This window comes from Fukomys damarensis, unplaced genomic scaffold, assembly GCF_012274545.1.
Source record: "Fukomys damarensis isolate Sample0158 unplaced genomic scaffold, DMR_v1.0_HiC HiC_scaffold_14, whole genome shotgun sequence".
NCBI lineage: Eukaryota > Metazoa > Chordata > Mammalia > Rodentia > Bathyergidae > Fukomys > Fukomys damarensis.
The window spans coordinates 26,374,961-26,390,302 of record NW_022900926.1 but is presented as its reverse complement, the minus strand read 5'-3'; the positions used below and the strand labels follow the sequence as shown (position 1 = coordinate 26,390,302).

The 15,342-nt window shown below is 37.3% G+C and overlaps 1 protein-coding gene across 1 annotated transcript in view; it reads left to right on the top strand.

Annotated features, from left to right (window-relative positions):
- Snx9 (sorting nexin 9) overlaps nucleotides 1–15,342 on the top strand; it is a 90,070-nt gene that overhangs the window by 37,337 nt on the left and 37,391 nt on the right. The window contains exon 5 of the mRNA XM_010625221.3: nucleotides 12,277–12,442. Coding sequence (XP_010623523.1) covers nucleotides 12,277–12,442 — 166 coding nt within the window. The remainder of the gene's footprint in view (nucleotides 1–12,276; nucleotides 12,443–15,342) is intronic.

Genomic DNA, 15,342 nt, shown 5'->3' with positions numbered 1-15,342 from the left:
CCTTCTCACTGATCTACATCTTTGGCACATTTTTATTTTTAAATTTTGGAACAAGCTCTTTATAAGTTGCCCAGCTCCCAGAGTGCTGAAATTACAATTACAGCTATGCACCACCATGCCTGGCTGGAGGGGTGGGGGGGGGTGTGTTTGTGTGTGTGTTTGTGTTGTGTGTGTGATTGTTTGAACAGTTTGGATTTAAATGTGCAAAGGTATATCGCTTCTTTATGTTATGCAGAAAATCGCCATATTCCGATAATTATTATAAAATAATTTTTTACTGGCTACGGGATGAGGAAGGCAGTAGCAATCTTGTATTAGTATAACCTTTTGCTTTCTCATATTTTTAGAACATTTAAATATAATTTTAGATCATTTAAAAAGTAAATCAGTTTTTAAAAGCTAAAGAAAGGTAGTAGGTTTGTTTATTTTGTTACCTCAGATGAGACTAATAATTACTATATGCATCTCATAATTATGAGAATTGCTTCTTTACAAGTTTTATGAAAAAGGCCCTTTATGTCTCCTCCTGCCCAATATCAGTCTTCGCCACTAGGTTACAGGAATTTTTAATCAGTATTTTGTGCCATTGTTCACAGAATTTGGGAACGTTTGCCTTCAAAACTGCATTCTACTGTCACTACCAACCTTATCTCAGATCCTTGACTTGCATAATATGACAGCTGTGTTCATTAGGGACCCTTTCAGAAATATATGTAATGAAATCTGTTGTGTAGGTTTGTTTCTGTAGTTGCTCTTTTGTTTTTGTTTAACTGGAAACAAATGGCAAAAGCAAAGATGTTTAACCTTACAGCTGCTGTGGTAAAAAGCCAGTCAGCATTGTGCGCACAACCTGTTGTCGGTGATATCCTTAAAAGCCCATTTCATCGCAAGCACAAGGACCAAGTTCAATCCCTGGTACCAAAAAAAAAAGCCCATTCACATGGACTTTTTTTTTTTTTTTTTTTTTTTTAAGCAGTGACAACGTTTATTTGAAAAAGTAAAAGTGCAAAGTGAAGGAGAAACTGGCTTTGCAGAGTGAAGTTGGGTAGAGGAAAATAGGAAAAAGCAAGACTAAAGTACACCCTGGAGGACACAAGGCAGGCTGTCATGGGGAAGCCACAGTAGCCTCACATGGACTTTTACCAGCCTGGTCTGTCTGAAAGCAAATTGTCTTGTGTTGGTTGTTTTGCACAAAATTACCTGTTTTAAGACTTTGTTCTAACAAAATAAGTAAACTCTTAGATAATGTAAGTATTATCCATTTACCTATTCTTTTATTACTTATTTAAATACTTTTCTTCATTTAAAACATAAACACTTAAAATTGACATTTGGGGTTCGTGATGTGAGTCATGACAAAGGATGTGAGGAATTTAAGCTTAGCCAGGCATGGTGGTGCACGCCTGTAATCCCAGCACTCGGGAGGCTGAGGCAGGAGGATCGCTGCAATTTCGAGTCCAGCCTGGGCTACATAGTGAGCTCCAGATCAGTCTCAACTTCATAGTGAGACCCTGTCTCAAAAAAAACAACAAAAAACATATGAAAGAGTAAGGAATTTAAGCTTGTTTTGATAACTTACAGTCTATACTATTGCTTCAGCTGGCTATAAATGGATTTAGGGTGTTCTTGTGGCCTGCTTTTGTTTTTAAAAAGAATGCGTGTCTTCTATTTCTATTAGTATTTTCCTACAGTTAGAAGAGGTTCATGTGTAGAATTATATCATATCTTTTGAATTAAAGATTTATAAAGAACAAAAAAGGAGAACTTATAAGTTCTTTTGTATTTTGAGCTGAACTAGTTAGGCTTTTTATATTACAGTATTCCATTATCTCTTCAGACCCTTTTGAGGAAATCTTTGTCAATCATTCTGACTAAAATATTCCTGGGTATAGGAATCAGATATCATTTGCTTCTTATACCTACCTTCTAGCACAATTTGTACATTGTTTCTCTATGAATGTTTGATAAAGACTTGTTTTCTTCATCCAGATCAGTTACCAAAAAAATACTCAACATTCTCAAAACAGCATTCTTGTTTTGTGAACAATGAGTGGTAACTTTCCATTCATTTTCACTGTGTACCCCTGGGAAAAGTCTTGCCCTGGAAATTTCCAGTCACCAAATTCTTTTCTCCCTCTTTGCTTCTTCCCTTCCAAGCAGGAAACTGTACTTGGGTGTAGTTGCATGATAGGCCGTGGCAGGATGGGCCAAATGACAGCAGAACAAATAAACAGAATGTAGAAGTACGTGGCCAAGGCACTGTTGGGATTTCCTCATGTGGTAATAAGATGGACCGTCAATGCATACAGGGCCTCTCTCCTAAGATGATAATATAAAAATACGAGAGTGATCAAAAATATGGTGAATGCTAAAAATTTTAACCCTTATTTCAGTAAAAGACATTGCTAAGATGGGATAGATGTGTTTGAGGTGAGGGGGAGTGTTTGTGGGAGGTAAATGACAACATACTTTGTACTATAATGATTTTAAAAATTTAAACAGTTTTTGATCACCTCTTGTTAGTCAACCATTTATAGCAATTTCTCTTAGATAAGAACATCACAGTATGTCCTCATCCGCCTCATTCACCAGTTCTGAAATTTCCCAACTTGTGGCTGTTCCCCAAAGTCAAAATGACCATGAAAGGTAAACATTTTAATCCATTCAGAGAGGCAGCCACAGCTCAAATAAAGACCTCACCTTGATTGCACTGACTTTTTGTTGTCAGAAGTAGAAGTTTGCCTCTTACTACCCAAGGATGGCATATGAGAAATAAAATATTATAAAACTAGACCCTGTTGTTTTGTAGTCAACAGTTGCTAAAGAAAAGCATCACTTTGCCGTCATTATAGCTATTCACATGTACATCTTATTTTCTCTTATGTGAACAAGGATATGCAGACAAACATACTAATACAAATTTTATATATTTAAAACCACAATATATATAAAAGTGTATGTTCATGAACTTTTAAAAGTTGATAATCCTTGCTTTTCCTGTTCAGTACATTTTCATGTCATCTACTATCCAGACCAATCTGAGTTATCCCCACTAACTCAGAATGTCTTTGACAACTTGTTTGTGAACTAGTATCCATGTTGTGATCAAGCATTACATTGTTTTATCCTTTGAACTTTCCTTTTTTTCTTAGCATAGTTCCTGCCTTTTAGAAAAATTTTAAAATTCTGATGTAGCCAATTGTCCTGTAGATTCCTGTCTTCTGGATTTATCTGATTGTTTCCTTGTGGAATTAAGTTGTTCTTTTATCATCAGTATTTCCTACTGTTTGCTTCATGTTATATCACATCAAGGTTTCTTGTCACAGGAGAGAGGATATCTCATCATCCCACTCTTATTGATCAGAACACCCCTGAATTAGGTTGGCAACAGTCTTTTGCCTCCATTGTGTATTTTCATCTTCTGACCAGAAAGAAATCTGATATTAAGTGCTACTTAATGGCTTACCCCTCAGGTGCCAATCCTTGAATCAATAAAATTGTTCCTTCTGTATAGTGGCATTTTGCTTCATCAGCTGGAGTTAGTTAGCTGACTAACTATAGAATTCTTTCTTTTTAAATTGCCAGTTGTTTTATAACTGCTTTGAATAGTGACTAGTGAGTTTTCTTGTCTTTGTTCTTTTTCCTAGTATAATGGGCCCATGCATTTATATTGACTCAGTGTATTTCAACACACTAGAGTGTTTTAGTTTTTCTTTTTTTGTGTGTGTTTTTTTGTTTTTTTGTTTTTTTGAGACAGGGTATCACTATGTAGTTGAGACTGATCTGGAACTCACTGTGTAGCCCAGGCTGGTATCACAGCGATCCTCCTGCCTCAGCCTCCCGAGTGCTGGGATTACAGGCGTGTGCCACCATGCCTGGCTTATTTTTCTTTATACTTAAAGTTAGTTATCACTTTTTGGGAGCCCATTTACACTGTTTCCTCTATGCAGGTAGTGTTGGAAAGCTTTCAATATTGCTAATTTTGTCATGTGTGTCATTACTGGGTTAGCTTCAATTGATTGATTTTTTTTTTTTTAAACAACTTAAAAAAAAAAAACGTTTTGGCAGTACTAGGAATAGAACCCAGGGCATTTGCACTGAGCTGCACACATACAACCTTTTTGAGACAGGGCCTTGCTATCTGGTTCATACTGGTCTTGCACTGTGTAGCACAGGCTTGCCTCAAACTGGTAGCAATCCTCCTACCTCAGCCTCCTGGGTGCTAGTGTTAACAGGTATGTGCCACTACACCCAGCTGATTTTTCATTTTGTGAGAGATCATATTTTTCTGCTTGTTTTCATGCCTGATTCTTTTTTAATGCCAGACACTGATTTCAGCCTTGTTATATGATGGGTATTTTTGTATTGTAATTTTTTAGCCTTGTTTTGGAATATGCTTAAGTTACTTTGAAACAGTTTAATTCTTTCAGGTTTTATCTTTAAGCTTTTACAAGTTGGAGCATAATAACATTTATTTTGATATTTTTGCCATTGTTCCAAAGTAAAACCCTTGTCAATGCTGTACCTGATGCACTGTGAATTTTAAAGTGTTATGTTCTGGCTGATGGAACAGCCCTGTATGAGGATGTTCTCTGGATTCTTTCACATGGTTCTTTCTCTGACTGGACAGTTTCATTATGTGAAGTGACAATCAGGTGTCAGCCTCAGACCTGGGGCACCTCTGCACGCCTCCAGGGCTTTCTGGGTAAGCTTTCTCTCATGCAGCATTCTGCCTGAGATACACATTCCTGCCTCCAAGCTGGAGACTCCTGGCCTTTCTGTGGGTTCTCCATCCCTGATCTGTAGCCTATATAATCTCTCCACAGAGTAAACTGGGGCAGCTGGACAGCTTACCTTGTTTATTTTCTGTATCTCAGGATCATTGTCTTTTATTGCCTAGTGTCAGGTGATTTGAGAGTAGTTTCATAGATTTTATCATTTTTTTAGTTTTAATTGGGAACCTAACCTCAGTGCCTATTACTCCATCTTGATTATTTTATTTGCATATTGATTTCCAAATTGATATTTATTTACATCTGTAAAGTAAAATAATGCCATCAGTTGGCAAGAGAGTTGTAGCTGGAGAAATACATCTCATAACACTGTGTAACACCATATAACACTGAATTCCCTACTGAGAAGCCATAGAGCTGGGATTGAGATCTACAAATTGGGCTCCACAGTTGTCTCTGACTGTTGTTTTGTAACCTGACCATTGGTTGGTCTTATGGAGCCAGTCACTAATCTCAGCTCACAGGGATGCTGCCTCAGAAGCACCTCAGGACTCCACACCAGAAGACATCTGTTTTTGCTTCTGAATTTATAGATTGGACTGTTCTGCTTCTCACACCTGAGCTCAGTAGGATTCACCTGGCTCTGTGTTAACTTCCAGGTGATAAGGTGCCTCTGCTTATCTTGGCTGGATTTTACATGCTTGTTGGCTTTGAGAGCAAATTCAAAATCTTAACATTTTGAAGTGTTGTATTTTTTTCTCTGGAGTTTGTTTCATTGGCTGTGTGACGTGCATGATACTTGTTTCATTCCTTCTGTGCAGCTTTTGATTGTTTTTAGTGTTTTGGTTATGTATTCTGATATCTTAGTACTGTATTTCAAATCCAAGTAACCGACCTCAGAAGATCTAATGCATTATTGACAGTCCACCACAGATAATTGGGGCTATTTTGCATGTAATGTCTGTGGCATGTTAGAATTTTCTGGTGAATCTACACCTGCCGTTAATTTGCTATTCTTGGTTAAAAGTTCTGATATACTCATTTTGACTCCATTCACTGAGTACTCTTTTTTATTTTAAGGTGGATATTTTGGCTCAGATTGGCTGTATTGAAAGTCTCAGCCAGTCACCACCCTCTTCCTCCTCTCCTTCTCCTTCTTCCATAAATAAGGTAAATTTCAAGCTTGAATGCGAGAGGAAATAAATATTTAACAACTCTTCCAAGTAAACGTTTCTTGCCAATGAGGTGATTGTTTCAGGTAAAGTATCTTGTGAAAGCTCTTCTTGGGCCCAGTACCTGAAGTAGAAACTACTGAAGTATTAGGGCCTTGAAAGTCTTCTAGCTGAGACTTTAACTAAAATGTAATTGATGCTTTTGTCCCATAGGCAGCGGGATCCTACCATAGGCAGGGTAGAGTTTTTAATTCTGTGGCAGTGAGTTAGGCAGGGCTTGGTACCCTGAAGGGGCAGAAGAGGCCAAAGATGTGGCTCTGGTTCTATAGAAATGAGAGAAGAGGGAGAGATGGAAGGAAAGGCTAAAAAAGGACCTCAAGAGTTTAAAACTTCAACCAGGCATCAGAGAAGGTCATGATGTGACCAGATGTCGCTGTTTAGAGGACAAATGGGTTTATCAGGATTGGTGGAAAAGAAGTCAGTGGCCAGAGGATCCAAAGAGATCATTACAGTAGAGATTAGGTTTTGTAAGTCCCAACCTCTCAGCATATAGCTCTCAGCATTTAGCACAAGCTAAAAATTAGAGACTGCTGTTGTGCTTTATGGTGACATAGTTCCTCTTTTATGTATTTGAAGAAAACAGATCTTTGACTAGAACAGAAAATATCCTATGTGCCTAGTATCATGTGTTTAAAAGCTTCTCTAATAGTGTGATCTGGCATATTAGCAATACGGCAATGTAATTGCCTGAACTTTTCCTTAGTAGCATAAATTAATAGTGTACTACTTAGATGGATATTTACTCAAAGAACTGCCAGTCTTTATTTTGTTTCAGATGACCATCCCCCATATATTAAGGTAGCGCTACTGAATGCATACTGTGTGCCAGGTATCAGATTAAATGCTTTATATACATTATGTCATATAATACTTAACAAAAGCCCTGAGGAAGGTAATATTAGTATCCCACTTTAAAAGTGTGGAAGCTAAGAAAGAGTGAAAGCTGCTAAGTGGTAAAGCTGGGATTCAAACTCAAATAGACTTTAGAGCCTAAGTTCTTAATCACTGTATCCATGTAATATTTACTTGAATCAAATTCCAACATTTTTGTAAAGAAATTTAAGAATCCACCCAGTGGACCAATATCTTCCTGTCCCCCTTCTACTTATATAAAGTTATACACTATATATGAGGTGTAATAAAAACTACTGTGGATGTTTAAATAAAACTTTATTACAGTAAAAGACGGATTGCTACTAATTCCTCTTCGGAATACCTCCCCTTCACTTCAAACATGCATATCCCATCATTACTGCCACTTTCTGAAGCAGTTCTGGTAATTTTCTTTCATGTGCTTGTAAGATGTTACCAAAAATACAGTGAATGCAACTGATAAAAGTCATCTAACAAAAAAGGCTCATAAAAACATTGCAGTGTGTCCTCATTCACCTTTTTCACCACTTCTGGCTCCCCAAAGTAAAAAATGATCAGGACAGTAAACATTTTGATATAATTCAGGACATCAAGGAAGCTATAACAGCTTAAGTAAAGATACTCACAAAAAGAGAATGTCTTGAAATATTTCAAAAAATGACACGCACAGTGGGATTAAGTGTATTCAAAGCAAAGAGGAATATTTTGAAGGAAATTCATGGCAGTGTTCTTTAGTATATTTTTTAAATAATCTAAACATTTATTGTATTTTTTTTTAATTATATCGAGTTATGGTCAGTGATGGATTGTTCATGTGATGGTGGCCCCATGATTATAATGAAGGTGAAATTCTTAACTGCCTAGTGATGATGTTGCTGTCTGTCCTAACATCATAGTGCAGTATGTTGCTCACACGTTTGTGGTGATGCTGGTATAATAGAACGTGCTATGTTGCCATATAAAAGCATAGCACACACAATTACATGATATTCAGTAACAGTAATTAGTGACTCTGTTACTAGTTTATGTATTTAATATGCTCTTTTATCCTGTTAGGGTGTATTTCTACTTATTTTTTTTAATATTTACTGTAAAACACTGCCTGTTTACACTGGCAGGAATCTCACCTATATCACATTTACTATGTCTCTTGATTGACTCCTTTTCTCTTATATTTGATTTAATCTTATGTTTTATTCATCATGGCCCTAGGAGTACTAAGCTACATCACATATAATCCGTATAGCTCAAGTATGCAGTAGGCTATACCATTTGGATTTGTGTGCTCACACGATGATGCAGTCACCGTGTTGCATTTCTCAGAAAAAAGCAACAAATAGCTGTATCTGTTATGTGTACAGATTTCCTATAGTTGTCATACACTATGTCACTCCCTCCCTTTGTGGTCACTCTGACTCCCTTCTGTGTTGCTTGTGGCTCTACAGTCAGGTGCCAGCCTATCTCCTTTCTGATGAAACAGCCAATGCTGTAAATCCTTTCAGTGAATAACTTTAAGTTAGTCTCATACAAAGCCAATGCAAATACAGTTCTTCATTTGTCTTATGGGGATAAGATACCTTTTAAATTTAGTGTTAAATCTTCCAGTGTGTTGAGTATGCTACTCTTGGCCCTTACAGAGCATTTAATTTAGTACTCAGAGAAATATGCAGTACAGTAGACCATTAGTGTAATTTTTTTTTTTTTTTGCAAATTTCTCTTTTAACTTTCTTGCTTTTTAAACTTTATCAACAGTTATACCACTATGGAAATCAGTATGGAGATTCCTCAAAAAGCTAAAAATAGAAATTCTATTAAACCCAGTTATTCCCCTTCTGTGTATCTTCTGAGAGAGTTAAAGACAACGTATCACAGTGATACATGGATACCCATATTTATGGCAGCACAGCTCATAAAGCTAAATCTTGAAAGTCCCAGGGTCATCTGTCAACAAATGAGTGGATAAAGAAAATGTGGAACTCCTCTGCCATAAAGGACAAACTTGAGTCAGTTGTAGGAAAAGTAATGCTGTGAAAGAAATCAGACACACAAGCTTAACTGTCACATCGTTTCTCTTATGTGAGAATTCCAAAATGTAAATAGCAAAATATATGTCAAAAGTACTGAAGATAGTTGACCTTTTAAAGATGGTAATTTAGGGAAGGGAACCAAAAGATTGAGGGAAGGGGAGAGGGTAAAAAAATAATTAAAATGGGGCTGGAGATTTAGCTCAGTGGTGCCACTGAGCAAGCACAAAGTCCTGAGTTCCATCCCTGTTACCAAAAAAAAAAAAATTAAAGTGTATTATATCTGTGTACCAACTCCCCACAGTGAATGTAATCGTGTACTAGAAACTGTAATCATGTACTGCAAATTATATACTAATAAAAATTTTTTAAATTACCAAAACTTTTAGTTAAAAAAATACTTGAATGAAAGGGAAAACTCACTATTTCATGTTTTTAAATTTCAGTACTGAAATTGTGAAAAAACACTTTTCTCTCACTTTTATCAGTAAACTTAAGATGACTCAAATGAAACATTTTAAAACTGAACACTCTAATGCTAAAGTTTGGATGATTTTAGGTTTTTTGTTTTCTTGTTTTCATTTTGGAGGGGGTTTTTGTGTTTTGTTTTGTTTTGAGACAGGGTCTTGCTTTGTAGTTCAGGCTGACCTTGAACTCCCTATGGAGCCCAGGCTGGCCTTGACCTCTTGTCAATCTTCCTGCCACATCTTCTTGGGTGCTGGGCTTATAGGCATTCACGGCCACACTCCACAAGGTGGTTTTAAAGATAGTAAAATTCTTGGGTAAAAATAAATAGATATTTTAATGGTCTAGTAGGCTCCAAAGTAGTGTGGAAATAAGATGCCATTTATATTGCGTGTTCCAGAATGGTCTAAGTAATATTGAGGCAGAAAGCTAACAGACTTTAAAGTAGGTTAAAGCACTTCCTGAAGGCCAAACAGCACACTACAGAGATGGAGTGTGAACCTAGACAGTCTGCCTCTGGAATCCAGGTATATAATCAAGACAGGGCATTCATAGGACTTTGAAGTAGCAGCCTGATAGGAAACAAGTAAGCAGCTAAACTGTGGGATAACCGGAGGGGGAAAGAGCAAATGTTAATGAAAGTAATAAACCTATGCACTCGTAGATAAAGAAGCAGTTTGCCTTTGGGCAAACTGCATAAGACCATTGTAATAATTTCACAGTGTCCAGCACCTGTGCCCCCCTTAAAAAAATTCCATGAATGATTAATGATATCCTTTTGAGATCCCCCCCTCACTATGTGGAGTAACTGTGTTGTTCTTTCTAGGGCCACTGCCTATGAAGTAGGTACTAATGTTTCTTTCATTTTATTTTAGCTTTAAAATTGGCCTACATGTGATTTTCATCAACATGCTGCTAAGAACCCATGCTAGCCCATGGCAGTATTAAGTAAATTATAAAATAAAGGGACAGTGGGAGAAAATTATTCAAAATAATTTGGGGGTATGATAGCCTCCTTTTATGCAATTCAAAGCCCTCAGCAGGTTAGTAGAAATGTGGGAATTTAACAAATCTCTTAGGAAAACAATTTGACAAAATCTGTCAATTCTAAATATGCATGTGCCTTAGTTTAGTGATTTTTCTTCTGGAAATTTCACAAATCTGTTGGATACATGGGAAAAGGTACACAGTTGTACATTGCACTATTACACAGAAAGCAAGATAAGCATCAGTGTATGCTGGTTAAATTGTAGGAAATAAATGCAGTGAAATTCTGTGGACACATAAAAGGATGTTGTATCCATGTGTATTGACTTAAGAATGTTTTGTGCTAGTAAAAAGGGGAAAAATACAAAATAGAAAGTATAATTTAAAAATGAAAAAGATCTCTGTGTCTGAGATATAAATAAATAAATAAGGAATTTGTTAGTAGTGTGAAACAAAAATTATGGGAGAACATTCCTCTAGACTGAGCTTCTGCACTAGTTCCAAACCAAAATGGAGACACTCCTTCTAAATTCCACATAGTCAAACTGAAACGTTAAGGAAGCAGATTAGTCCCAACACAAACCAGTTTTTCCTGGAAATTGAACATTCCGGTCTGCCTGAATTATGGGAAATAAAGAAAAATTTTTTTTAACTCTTTACAACAAAAACTAATCCTTTCCAAATAAAGGGTTTTAATCCTTACAAAAAATGTTTCCTGAAGTAAGCTCATGTTTGCCTCTCAGTTTTTGTTGTTATTTTCTGTTCCCACCTTACAAAACCATTGTTCTGCCTTTGCCTTGTAGGTACTCTCTTTCTCTTTTATAGATGTACACTGCCTGATTTAGGAATCTCAAATAAAAGCCACTTACATCTATGACTGAACTTGTGATTTTATTTTTTGACAGTAGTAGTTGTTGTACAGATAATGACTGGCATCGTAACGAGGTAGTCATGTTGCTTAACTGCATATTATTTCATTCCATTTGGAATGTTTTTTTACTGTGCATGTATTACTTTTGTTTTGTTTTGTTTTGTTTTGTTGGTACCAGAGATTGAACTCGGGACCTTGTTCTTGTGAGGCAGGTGAAAGAACCACTGAGCTAAATCCCCAGCCATGTATTACTTTTTTAAATAAAAATTAAAACCTATTTAAAAATAGAATGAGTTGCTAGGAAACAGTTACATTGGATGAAACAGGTTCTTATCAGCATTTATAATCTCAAAATACAATGTGGAATGAAGAAAACAGCTTGTGAAGACACATTCAGTATGATATCTGTTGGTTGATTTTAAAACCATGAATGTGGGGCCAGGGATTTAGCTCAGTGGTGCCACCACCTGCCTCGCAAGCACAAGGTCCCGAGTTTGATCCCCAGTACCCAAAAAATAAAAAAGTAAAAAACCATGAATGTGCACACATGCCATGCAAGTATAGAAACATGGGTGAGAATAAATATACAGCCCAAAAGAGTAATGAATTCTTGGAAGGAAAAATGGAGGACTTTAACTAAGTCTAAAACAGTGGAACTTTGGCTCACAAACTTAATTTGTTCTGTAATTTTCAAACAGATGGCCACATTTGTGTTTGTGTGGAAAAGATAGCCATGGTCATGTTTATCACCCATACAGTTGGAAGACAAAAACAAAATTTTGTCCAATGCTTCTCTTTGCAAACCAAATTGTTTGCAAACAAAAATATTCATGAACCAAGGTACCATTGTACTTGTTATATTTTCATAGTTACTAAGCAAATACAGCAAAATGTTAATATCATTAAAAGCAGATTGATGCTGCTGGTTGTGCTTCTCTACATGCTCTGGGGGAATTATTTAGATTTTAAATTACTTTAAATGAATTTCTGTTCTTTTCCTTTTCAGCACTCCTCTTGCTCTCAGTTGCCATGTAGGTAAATTTAGTCATAGTTTCCATAAGTCACATATATTCTCTCTTCCCCACACGCAGGTCAGTGGTGGCAATGACCCCTGGTCAGCCTGGAATGCCCCAAAATCTGGGAACTGGGAGAGCTCAGATGTCTGGGGAGCTCGGCAAGAGGGGGCTGGTGCCCAGAGAAACACTGCCAACAACTGGGACACTGCCTTCGGACACCCCCAGGCCTACCAAGGACCAGGTGAGGAGAGGCTCCTTCTGTAAGTAACAGGGAACTGGGTGAGAGACAGGAAAGCCAGACTGTTTTTGCTACTCTTGTACTCAGCATGACACAGAACACCTCTGTGACAAAACCCCATACACCAAGTCATTCTATAACCTGCTGAGGGTCCTGTGATTTCAGTTCTGACACTGTCTACCTGATTCAGCCAGGGGGGTTCTCATTATCCCCTCCTCAGGTTCCATTAATTTTCTAGAACAGCTCAGAGAACTCAGGAAGGCACTTACTGGTGCCAGTTTATTATAGGATAAACCAGAGGATACAGATGAACAGCCAGATGAAGAGATGCAAAGGGCACAGCATGGGGAAGGAGTTGGAGATTCCATGTGCCCTGGACACTACCCTCCACATCTTGTGTGCCCACCAGCCCAGAGGCTCTCAGAATCCTGGTGCTCAGGGAATTTTTTGGTGGCATCATCATGTAAGTGCCATTGATTAATTCATTGTCTGCTCTTACCAGAGAATGAGGTTGAGGCTGAAAATTTGTAAGCTTTTAATAATGGCTTAGTCTTTCTGGTGACTAGCCCCCAACTAGGAACTCACAATTAGTCTCCTCTTTATTTTTTGGTACTGGGGATCAAACTCAGGTTCTTACACTTGCAAGGCAGGCAGCGGTACCACTGAGCTAAATCCCTGGCCCAAGTCTCATTTGATTGAAAGGTATTGCTCTCACCCTAAAACACCAAGGGGTTAGGACTGTGTCAGAAATGACAGAGAACAAGTGCTCTCAGTCCTCTTCATCTGCAACTTTGCAGCCCTGAGTCCCACAATCTCAGGTTCCCAAACCTCAGATTCACCAGCCCTGTGTTCAGCCCTGTATTCAAGTTTATTTAGAGTATTAAAAAAAATAATTTTATCTGTACTGAATGTGTAAAGATTTTTTCTTGTCATTATTCTCTCAGTAATGCAGCATAACAACTGTATGTTACATAGCATTCATTTTCATTGCATAAGTATTTTAAGTAATCTAGACATGACTTCAAGTATAAAGGAGAATCGTATAAGTGAATGCAAATATTGCACCATTTTGTATTAGAAGCTTAAGCATCTAAGGATCTTGGAATCTGAAAGTGATGGGTTCTGAAATTAGGCCCCTACAGATACCAAGAAACAATTGTTATAGGGGGCAAAAAAACAGTCTTAGCACCCCATCATTAGAAAATGCAAGTATTTTAGCAGCTCTTTGCTAGGAACTGAAAGCAGAGATGAAATACATGTTTGTTACATCACAATATCACACTGGCTCATCTGAATTAAAAACAGATTTTATTCAAAACATTGCCTCATAGTTGCTCTGATTCACTAACAGCAAACCTGGATCTAAATGTAGATAGCAGTTCTCTGGATCTAAAAGTCATGAATTACAATCTTTCATCCATTGTCAGTCAAGGAGTCGTAGAATCAAGCACCTTAGGCTGACAGCTATACCCCATATCACGATTTACATATGCATAATGAAGTGACTACAGTCATCGACTAACATATCCATCACCACATGGCTGCCTCGTGGCAAATTTCCAGTATAATACAGTATCATTAGTTGATTGTTCTCGTAGTTTGCATAAGATCTCTTGACTTACTCATCTTTTATAAATGCAGTTTTGTACCCTTTGGTCTACATCTCCCCACTCAGTAATCACCATTCTTCTCTGCTTCTGTAAGCTCAGTTTTTTAAAGATTCCACATATTAGTGAAATCACACAGTATTTGTTCTATGCCTTGCTTTCTGCAATCAACATGTCTTCTAGGTTCACAAAGGACAGTATGTTTTTTTTTCAACAATGAATAATATTTTTATATTTTTTTCCTTGCAATTTTTATCCATGCATCTGTTGATGAACATGTAGGTTGATTCCATAGCCTGTCTATTGCAAATAATGCATTGAACAAAGGGGAAAAAAATATCTCTATGAGGTGATTTTCTTTCTTTCTTTCTTTCTTTCTTTCTTTCTTTCTTTCTTTCTTTCTTTCTTTTTTCTCTCTTCTCTTCTCTTCTCTTCTCTTCTCTTCTCTTCTCTTCTCTTCTCTTCTCTTTTCTTTTCTTTTCTTTTCTTTCTTCTCTTTCTTAAGTTATATACCCAGAGGAAAGATTACTGGGTCATCAGGTAGTTCTTTTTTTTTTTTTTTTAGGAACCTCCATGCTGTTTTCTATAATGGCTGTACCAATTTACATTCCAATCAGAAGCATACAGGGGTTCCCTTTTCTCCACACTCTTCCCAACACTTTTCACTTCTTGACTTTTTGATTATCACTATTAAAATAGGTAGGAGGTGACACCTCATAGTGGTTTTGATTTGCATTTCTCTGTTGATTACTTATGGTGAACACTTTTTCATATACCTACCTATTGGCTAATCATCCCGTTTTCGGCAGTCGAACTCAGGATCTTGTTTGCCAGGCAGGCATAGCACCACTAAGCTAAATCACTGGCCCTACCTATTGGCTAATCTTAACTAAGCACTTTTAGCCTTGCAGCCCAGCTTTTGTAATGTGAGGTGTAACAACAAAACTAGCATCCACGGATAATCTTTTCCTTTTCCATGCATAGGTTGGTTCTTAGCATAAACCTTAACAACTGCTTATTGAAAGGTTGTTAATTTTCATCTTTTTACCTAAAGGGAGGACTTTACTGCTTCTCTTGGCATTTTGGAATTGCCAGCCTCACTTCTCTTGTCCCTTGAGGCCATTATTAAGTAGACTACATTGAGTATGAGTACTGTGATGCCACAACAGTCCATCTGGTCACCCAGATGGCTACTGGCTAAAGGGTGCTTAGTGTGTACTGAGTGGATAGGTTGTACAAAGGGATGATTCTTCTTTGTGAACAGATGCAGCAGGAAGGCATGTGATTTTACCATGC